Source organism: Chenopodium album, chromosome 2 (genome assembly GCF_948465745.1).
Source record: "Chenopodium album chromosome 2, dcCheAlbu1.1, whole genome shotgun sequence".
Classification (NCBI taxonomy): Eukaryota; Viridiplantae; Streptophyta; class Magnoliopsida; order Caryophyllales; family Amaranthaceae; genus Chenopodium; species Chenopodium album.
In genome coordinates this window covers 5,328,690-5,343,008 of record NC_137835.1, presented here as the reverse complement: position 1 = coordinate 5,343,008, position 14,319 = coordinate 5,328,690, and the positions used below count along the sequence as shown (strand labels likewise).

Below are 14,319 nucleotides of genomic sequence, written 5' to 3'. Positions count from 1 at the left end.
AAATATATACGACGTTCTCTTATAAATAAACATGTTATTTGGGTTTGAATTATGAGTATGATGCATTGCTCATGCAAATATGCAATTAATATAGACTGTGGTCCAAATTAAAGGGCAAATACGAGTTTATCTGTCAGATAAATGAATTTTTGTTAATCTGATTGCATTTTTGTAAATATGTTGAAAAAACATAGTAATTTATTTAGTACTTTTGTTGAGCTGTCCAATTACTGTTTGCAACTTGTTTTTACTGTTTGGTGAGTAAATTACACATCTACCCCTTAACTAGTACATGAAAAGACGCATATACCCCTCCACTGCTACTTGAAAGACAATTATACCCCCAAACAAAATAATTTTGTTTATCTGGAGAATTAACTGGGTACAACTCTAAATTAAAGTTCGCATGATTTTAAGATTTTATTTGGTTCAAACTTTCTATTATTTAGGGTAGATTGTTATATTATTTTATACAAGTATTGTTTAGTACAAAGTATTAAAAATGATTTCGATCGTCATCTAGTATGTAATCCATGCAATATATGTTCACGTAAAAATAATAAGGTCAAACTAACATTAATAAAGCTAAGCTTAAAATGAAGTTATATGCATGAACTAAAACTCTAAAGGCAAATTTCATGTGCCTTCTATGTAATTACATAATAATTATATTATAATCCTTTTATAATATATGATTTAGAAATTAGAATGACGGAAGAAGATTTGAATTGATTAAAGTGAAATGTAAACATCTAATTAATTACATAACCTCTAGAATCATGAAATAAATCCAAATGCAAAATGCCAAATACTCCCAAACAAAAAACAAGTTACACAAATGAGCATTAGTAAAAAAATAAACCATTTCTTATACACTCTTTCGATCTAATTTAATTCAAAGCAAGTTTGATAAGCAACACAATTGATTTGATAAAAGCATAATCTACCAAGATTTTTTTGCTAATAATAATATTCAATTATATGGCTCTGACTTTACTCTAATATACAAGTAGTTTACAACTTTTACATGCATGTATGTTGGTGCTTATTTGCTTTTGTTCCCGAAAATGAAATAAAGAGTGCAACTTTTTGATTAGGTCAGATATCATATAGTGTTGCTGGGTCGTTTAAGGTGATATATAGATAAAAGAACTAATAAGGGGAAAAAATACACTCTACTAGAATATCTTTCACCATTGGTTTAAAACATTGAAATTGGTGATACGAGAGAAATATTAGAGAGGTACTACATAAAATTTTGCATGAGACAATCAATCTCATTATATTATATGATATGACTTTTTTTTTTAGGATGTTCACCCGATTCAACGGAGCTTAGTTCCGTCTACATCCAAATCCGAGTTGGGTCACATACCTAGCTTATGGTGGATGAGTCTCCTAACAAGAGTTTCTGCATACGGTGAGGTTCAAACCCGAGAACTCCCTTAAGAAACATCAAGTTACTTACCACTTAAACCAATTCTTGTTGGTTATGATGTGACATATTATTGTAAAAATCATATATGAGTCTATATAATGTGTTTGATACAACCATAGATTAAGTTAAAGTGCAGGGAGTTGTATGATAGTCGCAAAACTAAAGCGGAATAGGGATCAAAATAGTCCCAAATAGAACTTAAGGCATATAGTAATAATTTTTTTTTTTTTTTAAATGGTAAGAAGAAATATCCTTTTAAATCCGTATATCTCATTGGTCAATTTAGTCCAATTTTACAAGTCAGGCTCATCATTATTAGGTGTGATGTGTGAGGGGGGAGGATAAGGGAAACCCCAGTCTCCTATAACTCCTAGAGTGATTTGATCCCATGACCTTAATCACGAGGCCAATTAAACTCTTACCACTAAATCTAACCTTACATGAAAATAAAAATCAATATATAAGTCGTTTGTGTTATGTATGTTGGGCATGAAGAATTGAAGACCAATTATACGATGTGCTTCTAATTTATATCTACAAAAACAAATTTTATTGGCAAATTTGAACCTATATATGACCTAAAATATCAATTTGTGAATCACATCAATAAACAAATAAAAAAATAGGTGTGAGTATTGTGTAACAAGCAATTACAATTTCACATTACACATACCCTAGAAGAATGGACAAGTGTCAGCATATGTTGAGACAGGTAAACAAGAATGATTATATTGTAAACATTGTATATTAGTTGGTTACACTCTAATTAAATAGTAATTATTAGTACATACTTTATTACATAAGCATTGGATTATAATATACATGTTCCCATGAAGGAGTAAGATCATTGAAATATTTGTATTGGTCAAATTGCCAGCGTATTTGTTATCCAGACGCCACCTATTGACTTTAATTTAGACTTTAATTTGGTTTAATTAATTCATTAATTAATATGAAACAATGATATCACTTAGACCATAATATTTGTTTCACCCTTGATTCTTAATGTAGTCAAATTTCTTCAAACTAAATGCCATACACTTAAGAACAAAAAACATCACATTTTGCCTGAAGTTTCCTAGAATGTACAAAAATTAAAATTTACAGTTGAATTTTAGAGTGTTGTTGATTTTCTACGCTGAAGTATACTTTGTTGTGCGGTGAAGAAATTTTGTGTCATTGTTGTCGTAGTGACAACGTGAGGCCGTGGTTGTAGATGACTCAAAGAATATGTAAGCTTCATAAGTACTACTGAATATACTACGGAGTACATAATAATAATAATAAAGGAAAAAAAAAACACAAAAAAGGAAGAAAAACGACAACTAAAAACTTAGGGAAAAAGTCTAGAAAATCCTTCCAAATTAATTTCATTTTGTTCATATCAATTTAGTACGAGTACAAATCTTAGTAGTTTAAATAAAGTATATTACGATAACAAGTTCTATATCTATATTTTTTTTTGACAACTATATTTTTTTAATTAAGTTATTATTGTCATAAAAAAAAAAACATTTATTTTAGGCCGGAACCATTCAAATTAATTAAATGTTGATCAAAATTTTGCTATGAATAATAACATTCTAGAGACTAGAGATTTATTTTTTAAATAAGAGAAAAATTGTTATAAATGAATTGAAGGAAATAGTTGACTTGTGCTTCACTAATTCTTTTTTTTTTTATCATTTCATTTAAAAAAAAAAAAAATTACCAAACCTTTGACATCGTTTAACCTTGAATCTTATCCAATTGCATGAATTTGTACCGCGTTTGGATAGTTATTAATTATTATAAGAAAAATAAAAATGGAAATCCAATAAAAGTTGAATCATGAGGTAAGATAGATGGAAAATCAAGCAGCATATCTTACTGCTATATAACTCCTCCTTTGACAAAAGGAAATAAAATGATGTCACATTAATAGTATAAATGTTTGTTATTTGGAACAAGAAACCTTGAGCCAACTTTACACAAAAGGTCAAATAAAGGTACTATGCTAAGGTCAAAACTAACTTGTTGCTTATAATATGCTCCATATTTTGGCATCGATTCTTCTTTTTTTTTAACAAATTATTATTACAACTAAGATTTTATGCTCATGTACAAAATACTACTCTATTGTTTTAGTACACTTGTCTACTACTATCACCAATGCTGCCAATTAAGTGTCACACTCAGGTGGATCAAAAATCTTCGTTTTTTTTCTTTTCTTCTTTAAATTGTACATCCTTCGTTGATGAATAGGAACTTTCATGTACATACATTACGTGGAACGTTTAGGATTGATTTGTGTCCCTTATTTAATTGTATCGCATGTTTAAAGGTATCTTTATATAAAACTGATAATTAGTTGTCATTTGTCAGGTCATTTTTTTTTTGTTATACATCATCTTAAGCTTAAAACTATAGCATCGACATATGATGTATTAAGGATATTCCATATGTGAATGTGATCTAGGACTACCGTTAATATCAAAAGCAAATTGTTCCTTACCATTACACGCTATAGAATCATAGTTTAATTATGATAATAACCAAGTGGATGAAAAAATAGAATACAAACATTTAGAAAGTTCCAATATATAGTGAACTTTGACATTAACATGTCAACTTCTCTCTTTAATTTGTGGGTTATATTGCATATACAAGATCAATGTCGCTTGCAATCCATCATACTTTATATTAGTCTTATTTGGTGGAAGCGATTTAGAAAATGTGCCAATGTTATTTAGATAATGCATAAATTTGATATTGAAAATGAAATTAATGAAACAAATAAATTTCGTTAAGTATATTACTCTTAGCTAGCTACTGTATATATATAGACGTGTTTGACGTATAATTTAGACCACAATCGAACGTAAGACATGATGAGTTTGGCAATCACTTGTCAGTTTTCAGCATGATGGCTAATTAATTGGCTGTTTTTCTACCTTTTTTTTTAAATTAATTTTCGTCTGGGTTTAGATTTTTTCATAAGGTTTTTAATATGTTTAGCGAATGACTTTTTAATATACATAAACCATCAACAACTTTCATCCGCAATGAAAAATTAAGCTAATTAGTGAAACTATCTTAATAACTTTTGGTTGAATATATGTTTTCCAAGTAATTAACATTAATTAGCAGAACACTAATAGCAGATTGTATAAATCATCAACACTTCTGACTTAGAAATATTTTGATTTGTCAGTGTAAATAACTGACATTATCAGCCCGTCAAGTGAACAAGATCATAATTAATTTATTACTAAACAAGGTTAATAACAAGTCAACGGTCAAATGCTACCAAAAAAAGTTGGCTAAAAGCCTAAAATCTATTTGCAATTTTACAAGCAACTTATTAATAACGCTCTCTTAATTCCTTTACCTTATATATTAACCATTATTCCTTCCACATTAGTACAATACGTTACCCATATCCATACCAAATACGAAGTATACATTTTCAATACGTAAAAATAAAAAAATAAAATGACTGTTTTCATTGAGATATGAAAGGAATGAAAGAAGAACCTAATTAATTCAAGCTTATGCTCCCAAAACCCAATAATCGGAAATGTAAGCAAGTCTTATAGATGCAACCATCTCACATTCTCGCATAGCTATGTTAGGTTTTATAATCTTTTAGAACTTATATTATTTAAACTTTTTTTTTTTTTTTTTGAAAACTTATTTAAACTTATATTATTATTATTATTAATCTAATAAATTGTATATTCCCTATACCAAAGCTTGTTTTCATTATAGCAATTGTGAGTATGTCTAAACTTATTTTCACTATATATAGCAAGATAAGATTCATACATATTTATAATTTTGTCTTAGCTTATACATTTCATATAAATATGTAAATAAGTTTATACATTTCATATAAATGTAGATATTTAATCTTGTTTCATTGGTTGCGTTATTATAGCCCAAAATGCATTTACATATTTAAAGACATTTGGTCATATAGATGTGCATGTGTGGAGCCATGCATATATGCATAAATCTAGGAGAATATCTATTAACAAATATACATGTTGACATTATAAAATTTGACCCTAAAATCTAAAAGGCAAAATATTATTGGAGGAGAGTTTTGGTAAAAGAAGATGAACCATGCAAACAGAAGTAGTTGAAGACTGCCCTAATATAAAATTGGTTGATACATAACAAATTAGCTAGGGCTAACATGAAACCACTAAAAGATTTGATTTTTAGCATTTAGTGAGGGATAAAAAGGACAAACAAGATGACTTCTTGGGTGATGATAATTTGATAAATTCATGTAATTAATTAGATTTTGAAAAACTATTGTTCAACATGGAATAAAAATCAGTCAAAAATGTACATCCTTTCAATACTAATCAGTAATTACGTTTACTAATACGACTTGTATTATTGATCGATGTATCGATGTATCGTAGAAGCTCCTTAATACAAATGACAAAACTAGGAAACTTAAATAAATTAAAAAGTTATTCTTAGATTGTTTTACATTCTGTTTTCCTGGAGCATCAATATTTCTATAATATATTTGTATTTGGCATTATTAATAAGAGAATAGTTGTTACACTTTGCTTATCGTAGCACATGCAAACAAAGTATAATAATGCATGTAATGTATTAATAATAGGATTACGTAGAAGAACTTTTATAATTTAACAGTTGATTATGGAGCTAATGGATTATGGATACACTAGACCAAATCAATAGCTTAATATAAAACTGCATGCAATGTTTATTATATGCATGCGACATGCCCCTATGCTAACTTCTTATGGATAATTATCAGATAATCTACAATTATCATGACTTCAGTATCCTCGTAACTTAAGATTAATTTTGTTAAATTAAGCTAGGATATAATTATCCAACATAGGAAAATTAAATAATCACAAAATATATAAGTTATGTTTCTTGAATTATTTGCAAATAATAGCCCGTCTTGCGTGCGGCTGGCTACACCATGTACCCAATTTGTAAATGAATAGAGTAACCCCTATAACACTGACCAATGAATCCCTGTAACAATGACCGATTATCCTCTATACCACTTACAAAGTAACCCCTGTAACACTGATCAAGTAGCTCCTATACCATTGACGAAGAAGTAATCTCTGTAACACTGACCGAACCCCTGTAACACTAACGAAGTAACCCTCATTATGGCTAGCCACATAAAAAAATTGTGGACTCTTATTACTTTGCCACTTTAATCTTCATAGCAGCTAAATTAAGGTGAATATATACATAGGGTCATCTGAGATGGATCTACCATAACTTGTATCAATATACGTACTATACGTAAAAAATTTAAAATATTAATAAAAGTGAACGTACGTTGATTTACTAATCCGTATTTCTATGAGGTATGTACTTTCGTATGTAATGTTTCACAATTATTAGTGTGAGAGGATAGTCTCACAAAAGAACTAACTCGATAAATGAATTGAGTATTACTTTTTATTTACTTGCAATGGCAATTAAATAATATAAATTGACAATACACAAATGGATATAGACTTGATTATGGATACGAATTCAAAATCTTTCATATACAAACCGAAAAGGCCGGAAACAAAGATGATTCAATTGACTATTTGATGGAGCACATTTATTTATAATTTTATAGTATATACCATAGACATATATCTACTATTAGATGAATTTTCCATATGTTTTTAGTTGAATTCAACTGCCATGGCTGAATACTCTATATTTTTAACAATATATTTATTCTTAGATTACGTACAATAGGTGAAAACTAATTAAACTACAATAAACTAATATAAGGAAGATTTTGTTTAAACTAATTTTTAACATAAGAACCGAATTAAATACACAGGTAGAACTAGCTGAACAATATCAGTACATACATGCTGAAGAACAGAAATAATTGCATTTCCTAAACGAACCTAACCAAACTATAAGCGTATCTCTGAAGATTTAGAAAGCAATAAGAACTACCAAGATTTCCTAAACGAACCCATGTAACTAACATTTAGCCCTGCCCTTGAATCAACCTAACAATAATAATTAAATAAATTAAGATAAAGTAACGATGGTAATGTATTTTGTGAAATAGATGATACCATTTGTTCTACTCGTAATAAAATAGAGGAACTTTTTGTCTTAATAAAATAGAGGAAGTAAAATACGAAGTTTAGAGTTGCCAAGATAGAATAAAGTGAAATTATGTAACAATACAAAACTTTTTTGTTGTTTTTGTTAAAAAAAAAATGATAGAATTAATTAGGTGATTGTCTGATATGATTGATGGATGGAAATGAAGTGGTTACATTATCAATTATTTTTTCTTTTTTATTCGACGTTGTCATTGTATCACACTAGTACGTATATACTTACATCTTCTTATATTAGTTTTATATAATTTTTATCATAATACAACCTCCATTTTTTATTAAATGTATCACTTTTGTTATTGCAGACTAGATAATATTTAGAGTAAAGAATGATAAAAATAAAAAGGGCCTATGTGATAAGAGAGATAAATAGAATTTGTTAACTAAAAAGGAAAGTGGTGTATTTAAATTAAAGCTTCTATTTATAGAAAGTGATGCATCTAATAAAAAACGGAGAAAGTAATTTTGCTTCAATTCGCAGCAACTTCTGAAATGGATATTAAGGACGAGTAGTAGTGCGTATAATCTAAGACGGGTTGAAGACGGCTGATACAATTCAAGGCGGAAATAAATTGTCTTGAGATGTTGGTCGCCTAGTTGGTAGATTTTTTTTGTTTTTGTTATTAGATTGTCTCTACAGAATTACACAATCATCTTGAAAAAAATAAATGAATTGTCTCTATAGAATTTTTTTTCAAGCAAAAACATGACACAATTAACATGGTCTCTCTCATAGGTTGATCTACTTGATTGATCATACAAACATGGAATAATGTTATGAGAAACAAAACCTTTAGTTTTTTTTTTTTGGTGTTTAGAGAGCCACAAGGGCGGGGGTGAGAATCGATCCCAGGATCTCCAGAAATCGGGAGGGAAGCTCTAACCACTTGAGCTATCCATCACTCTCAACAAAACCTTTAGTTAATAAACATGAAATTTAAGTACGTATTTAATTTAAACATCCAACCAATTAAATTAAAATTTAAAGCTATAGATGTCAACTAGGTGGGTGTTGAGTTGAAATATAAGAGGGTAAATTAATTGATCAGTTCAAATCTATAATACAAGTTGTACTCATGTTGTCCATATAAATCATGATTTGAAAATGGAACACATTGATATTCAATGGAAAAATTAAATTTTAGGTAAAGGCTTTTTAAGTAGAGTTAGAACAATCACAAGATATCTAAATAAGGAGATAAGAATAAAAATAAACTAATATGTAAAAAAAATTTAATGAAAAGTAAAAGCTTAACTCAATTGTTACTTTTCACTAGAAAAAAGAATGAAGAAAAAGGAAATCATGCAATTCAAGACATGAAACAAAAACAGGAAAAAATAAAATGAAAATTAAAGCATAACATATATAAAATCAAGGATGATAATTAAATAAATCTACCATAGGTTAATGAGGTGTCAAATTAAGATTAATTATCATAGAAAGTTACAATCACCCTTTCAAATATGATGACAGTTGCAATACCTAATCCTTGATTATGCTGTCTTATTATTGGCTTCAAATCCTTGAAACTATACCCTCTCCCAAGAACAACCTTGCCTTCTTTTAGGAAGCCCTCTTCTAATCCATGCATTTTTTATTATATTATATAGTTTTCATTATTATAATATACAATCTAAACCTAATTTGAAAATGACATTTTTGATCTTTTGACACCCTCAAAACCTTCTAGCCTATATATATTGCACCCAAAGTCCCACCAAGAATATCAACCAATTCCATTAATCTTTACACTCTCCTACTCCCCAATTTTTCTCCTCAACTTAATTCTCCTCTTTCAATTCATCTTTAATTTCTACTAGTATTACAAGAACGAAAACACCGAAAAGTTGTAAACAAATCGAAGATGGGTAGGGCTCCATGTTGTGATGATATTAGTGAGTTGAAGAAGGGTCCTTGGACACCGGAAGAAGATGAATTGCTCGTTTCTTACATCCAAAAACACGGTCTTGGAAGTTGGCGTGCCCTTCCTAAGGCCGCCGGGTTAAATAGGTGTGGTAAGAGTTGTAGATTGAGATGGACTAATTACTTGAGGCCGGACATTAAGCGTGGCCGCTTCACTGAAGAGGAAGAGGACATGATTATCAAGCTTCATTCTGTTCTTGGCAACAAGTAAGTATTTCTTTTTATTTTAGTTAGTAGAACTTATCAAAGTCAACAACCTAAACCACCAACATATTCTCTAAGTAGGTCTTTTTTTTAAAAAAAAAAAAAAAAACACGGAAAGTACGTTTCAAACACATCTGCTTTTAAAAACAGGATTCTTTCTAATTAATAACTAGACCGGTTAATTTTGGGATGGATACAATTTTTCTGTACGTTTTCTTCATGTGATTAATTAGTAATAATTAACTAACTTTTCATTTTTATTTGTTGTGTGTCAAAATTTGATAGGTGGTCAAGGATAGCAGCTCATCTACCAGGAAGAACTGATAATGAGATTAAGAACTATTGGAACACCCACCTAAGGAAAAAACTCCTACAAATGGGTATTGATCCAGTTACTCACAAACCAAGAAATGACCTTAATCTCCTTGCTAATCTCTCCCAACTTCTTTCAACCCCACAAAATTTAGGCCCAATGATGAATCCTTGGGACATCAACAATGCTCTTAGGATACAACCAAACGTCGCGGCTGAGGTAGCCAAGCTCCAAGTCCTTCAAAACATCTTCCAAATCCTAAACACAAACAATCCATCATCGTCGTCATCATCATCATTATCCCTCCCAAATATGGACCAAACCATGGCATTAAACCTAGGATCATCATATTCTAATGGTATGGTTAACATTAACAATATTAGTAACCCTATGTGTTCAACCTCTCAAGGTTTTTGCCAAGTTCCAAATTTCGCGGTCGGTCCAAGCCACCAACAACCAATAGTTGATCATAAATATGAGAATAATACACCAGAGTTATATAACTCAAGCTTGGATACAAATAATTGTAACAAGAGTTTAAGTAGTACTACTACTTATGAAACCCTAGATGAAAATAAATTACCATCATTGGTTAATATTTCACCTGAGGTTTCAACTGTTAACCAAATTGAGAGCAACACAAATTCTACCAATGGCTCCTCTGCTTTGGGCCCCACTACTGATGATTTCTTCGAAGGTTGGGATAAGCTTTTGGATGATGGCAACAGTGATTTCTGGAAACAATTCATAAAGTAAGTATTAGTTGTTGTTCTCTTATTAAATTAATACCATTATTATTAATGTCAATTTGTGTATAATAATATATATAATCTCCTTTTCCATATATAATGTTTTATCTAATATATTCGCGAAACTACAATTAACTACTTCATACACATAATTACTTTCATTTTTCGTAATACAACTTTGACAATAGAACTCTTTAAGCATAATTTAGTAAAAAGTTGTGTACATATAATTATGTACACTATTATATATGAAGTAATTCTTATGTTGTTACACTATTATAAATTTAATAAATACTAACGTTGTTTATATACTTTCATGCAGCTAACGGTGTGGTTCGTAATTCGTCATGCATGGACGTGTCTTCTTCTATAAAATTCAAGGGAAATTAATTTGTTGAGTTAATTAAACACTTTATAAGTTGATTTGTTTCAAATTCTTTTTTTTTTTTAGGGGGGGGGGGGGGGGGGGGGGTGTTATGTTAAGGGGTGATTGAACATATAGTTAAAAGGTCTATATGCATACTTGTATAAAGCCCTAAAGGATCAAATTTTTCATTGTTTTGTAGAGATTATCATGTAATGAGTTTATTATTGTACACATAGAACTGTAGAAATATACAGAATATTGTTGTATTAAATTATTCACTCGATCTTCTATATATGTTGCATAGAAAATAAGTAGTGATGATTTATTTACTTTGTTATACTCTGTACTATATATTACTCAATTTGTTAATTAATGTCATTGAGCAAGTAACAACTTTTTTTTGTCATGTAAAATATTACATACAATTCACTATTATGCACTTATTTTAAAAATATCAAACTAGTTATTTACTGAATCTATGCAATAGTAGCTAATACGCACAATTGTTTTATAACCTTAAACAACAGTCAATACGCAATAGAGGAATTCGGTAAATTAAGTATTAAACTATATATTGTTTTCTGTTCTTGCTTCCTTTTACTTGTTCTCTACTTAATTTGCACTTTGTCAGTCTCAAAAAGAGAATAAGTTTTTACTAGTATACTATGTTTTCAAATGAACATAAGGTCTCTAATGCTCACTAACTTTGAAAGCGTAAGAAACATCACTTTGTCTAGAGAAAACCTCTAACTACTTTCGTGGAGTTGATAAGATTAGCTGAATTTGAGCTTATATTATAGCAATAAGCCTTGGACTTACGCACTGTTCTAGAATAATTATCAGTTTTTTAACTCAAATTGAAAGAAGCAAATTTTATAAAGATTTAGATCATCTCTTTCTCACTTGTTATAATTTTTCCAAGAAGGTTGACTTAATTATCTTAGTAATTACTAATTAAAGCTGACTTTGTGAAGTTTTATTTATTTTTTTTTAACAAAAAAATAAATTAAGACGTGGTAAATATTAATGTTGTACAGAGTAGAAATTTCAACCTTTCACAGCTCTCTTTTTTTTTTTGTCCACATCTTATGTTAAATCAATAAATCAACTCAATATGTTAAATCAACCCAAAATAATAACAAAAAAATGAAGATTCCCAAAATTTTTAGCTTTGCTAAACATTTGTTCCAACAAGGCAACACTCTTCTCTTCTAGATTTGTTACCATAGTGAATCGATAAACGTGGCCAAGCTACACCAATAATGTACTTGTAGGTTTTTTTTTTTTCTTTTTTCTTAAAGAGGGACAAAACTCAACAAACAAAACACAAATCAATAACTAAACGTGGCTAAAAATACCCCAATTATGACTTCATTCATAATATTTCTAAGACCTAGATCAAGCAAAGAGTGTTATATAAACGTAGGTGCACTTTGCATGCACGATACTTTTTGCTTAGTTTAAAAATTATTATTAATATAATTATTAAATGAGCAAAAAAAAAAAACTTTGAGTGCACCTAGCTTGTACCTGGGCGATATATATAAAAATTTATTGTTCCTAATTATCGAGCTAATACAAGTTTGGTTGTCTTACAAGTTACCTGATAACATATATACACACGCTCTATCTTCTTGAAAATGTTACATGCACTCAGGCGCATCTAGGGTTAGTTGATCCAAAGGTCTATTTTTTGCTCATTTCAAATGAACTAAAACTTCCTCCTTCCTACTTTTGTGTACTTTCCGGTGGTGCATAATAGACTATAGAGATTCTCCTATCTCTTTCATGATCAAAATCATTTTGGAATTTGAAGAGTTTGAATGTATAATCCCAAACAATATGACCTAGCCTCCGTCTTCCAGGCAGTGTCGACAACCCCGAAAGCCGGTTTTGTATATATGGTTAAACCTATCAATAATGTTCACCGGTATTACCTCTCTTCTGTGAAACCATAAATTAAAGCTTGTTTATAGGGAACGAGCTATCAAAATTACAAATGATTGAGCATACTAATTCTTGTACATACAAACCAATCGAGTTTAAATGAAGTTCGAAATCAAGTTTGATTTAAACTTTAACAAAACAAAGGAAAATGCATTTTATTGTGAGAACAACTCAACTAACAAGTTAAATTAAGCTGATATGGTTGAAGTGTAACATTCAATGGATTCATTTCTTCATTTTTCTATTGATGATGGAAAAAGGAACATAATAAAATAATTAATCAAACATACAGTTGATTTTCAATACATTAGATAGTGATTTTGAGGGGTAAATTATTTGTAGGGTGATATAGTTCGTTATCTTTGTACATTAGTCATTAGAGAATAACTTTATTAGTGTCATTCATTTAAAATTGTGGTGACTTTTATACATTTCTAGGATAACTTTATATCCACTTCACTACCATCATCCAAAATCACCTATCTTATATAGGAGTTTGAAGCCTACTCTTAATAAATGTATACGAAGAAGTGTTGACCTGTGGAGCGGGTTTATTATGTGAGAGGTATCGGTCCAATAAGGTCCTTCGTTTTACTTAAAAAAAAAAAAAAAAAAAAAAAAAAAAAAAAAAAAAAAAAACGTATACAAAGTAGAAAGTCACACCGATCTTACAATAAACTCGTCAAAGACAAAACTTGGTCACGAAAGAAGGAAATAGTAGAGCATTTGATGATGTTTAGTAGTAGTATAATTCGAGGTGGATGAATTTTCTACAGTTATTTGTCACTTAAGGTCTTGTCGTTGGTTGCGTCGTTACAAATTAGGTAAGATGATATCCTTATAATACAAGCAATTGAAATTGACCTCGACCAAAAAATGTATTTTTAATGTATGAGAAAGATTATTTAGTGGCGACTCATGTAGTTGAAAAACAGTAAGTACAAACATGAGATAAGGATAGTCGGAGAATTAACGACCTATAATCCCAACATATTCCACGAAATATTACACTTAATTATTGTCTTAAATTAAATGTTTCGTTACTAACTAGTCATAATAATCTATAATCCATCTTTGTCAAGCAAGTTGAAAAGCACAACCTTTGGCTTAAGCAATATCATTTTAAGTCAAAAATTCATCCTATTAAGTTAATTAATTAACATTTTTTTCCTTCTAGATAACTAATTAGCCTAGTTAATTAAGCTGTTTTACTTAAACTATTAGAAAAATAGTCCTATAAGAA

At 29.5% G+C, this 14,319-nt stretch overlaps 1 protein-coding gene across 1 annotated transcript; it reads left to right on the top strand.

The window, feature by feature from the left end:
* The first annotated feature begins 9,332 nt into the window (after positions 1 to 9,332).
* Positions 9,333 to 11,197, top strand: LOC145580776 (transcription factor MYB41-like). Its single transcript, XM_081637883.1, has 3 exons — positions 9,333 to 9,703; positions 9,986 to 10,765; positions 11,085 to 11,197. The coding sequence occupies exons 1-3, from the start codon at positions 9,438 to 9,440 to the stop codon at positions 11,086 to 11,088; spliced, it is 1,050 nt and encodes a 349-aa protein (XP_081494009.1). The 5' UTR covers positions 9,333 to 9,437; the 3' UTR covers positions 11,089 to 11,197.
* The last annotated feature ends 3,122 nt before the right edge of the window (positions 11,198 to 14,319 follow it).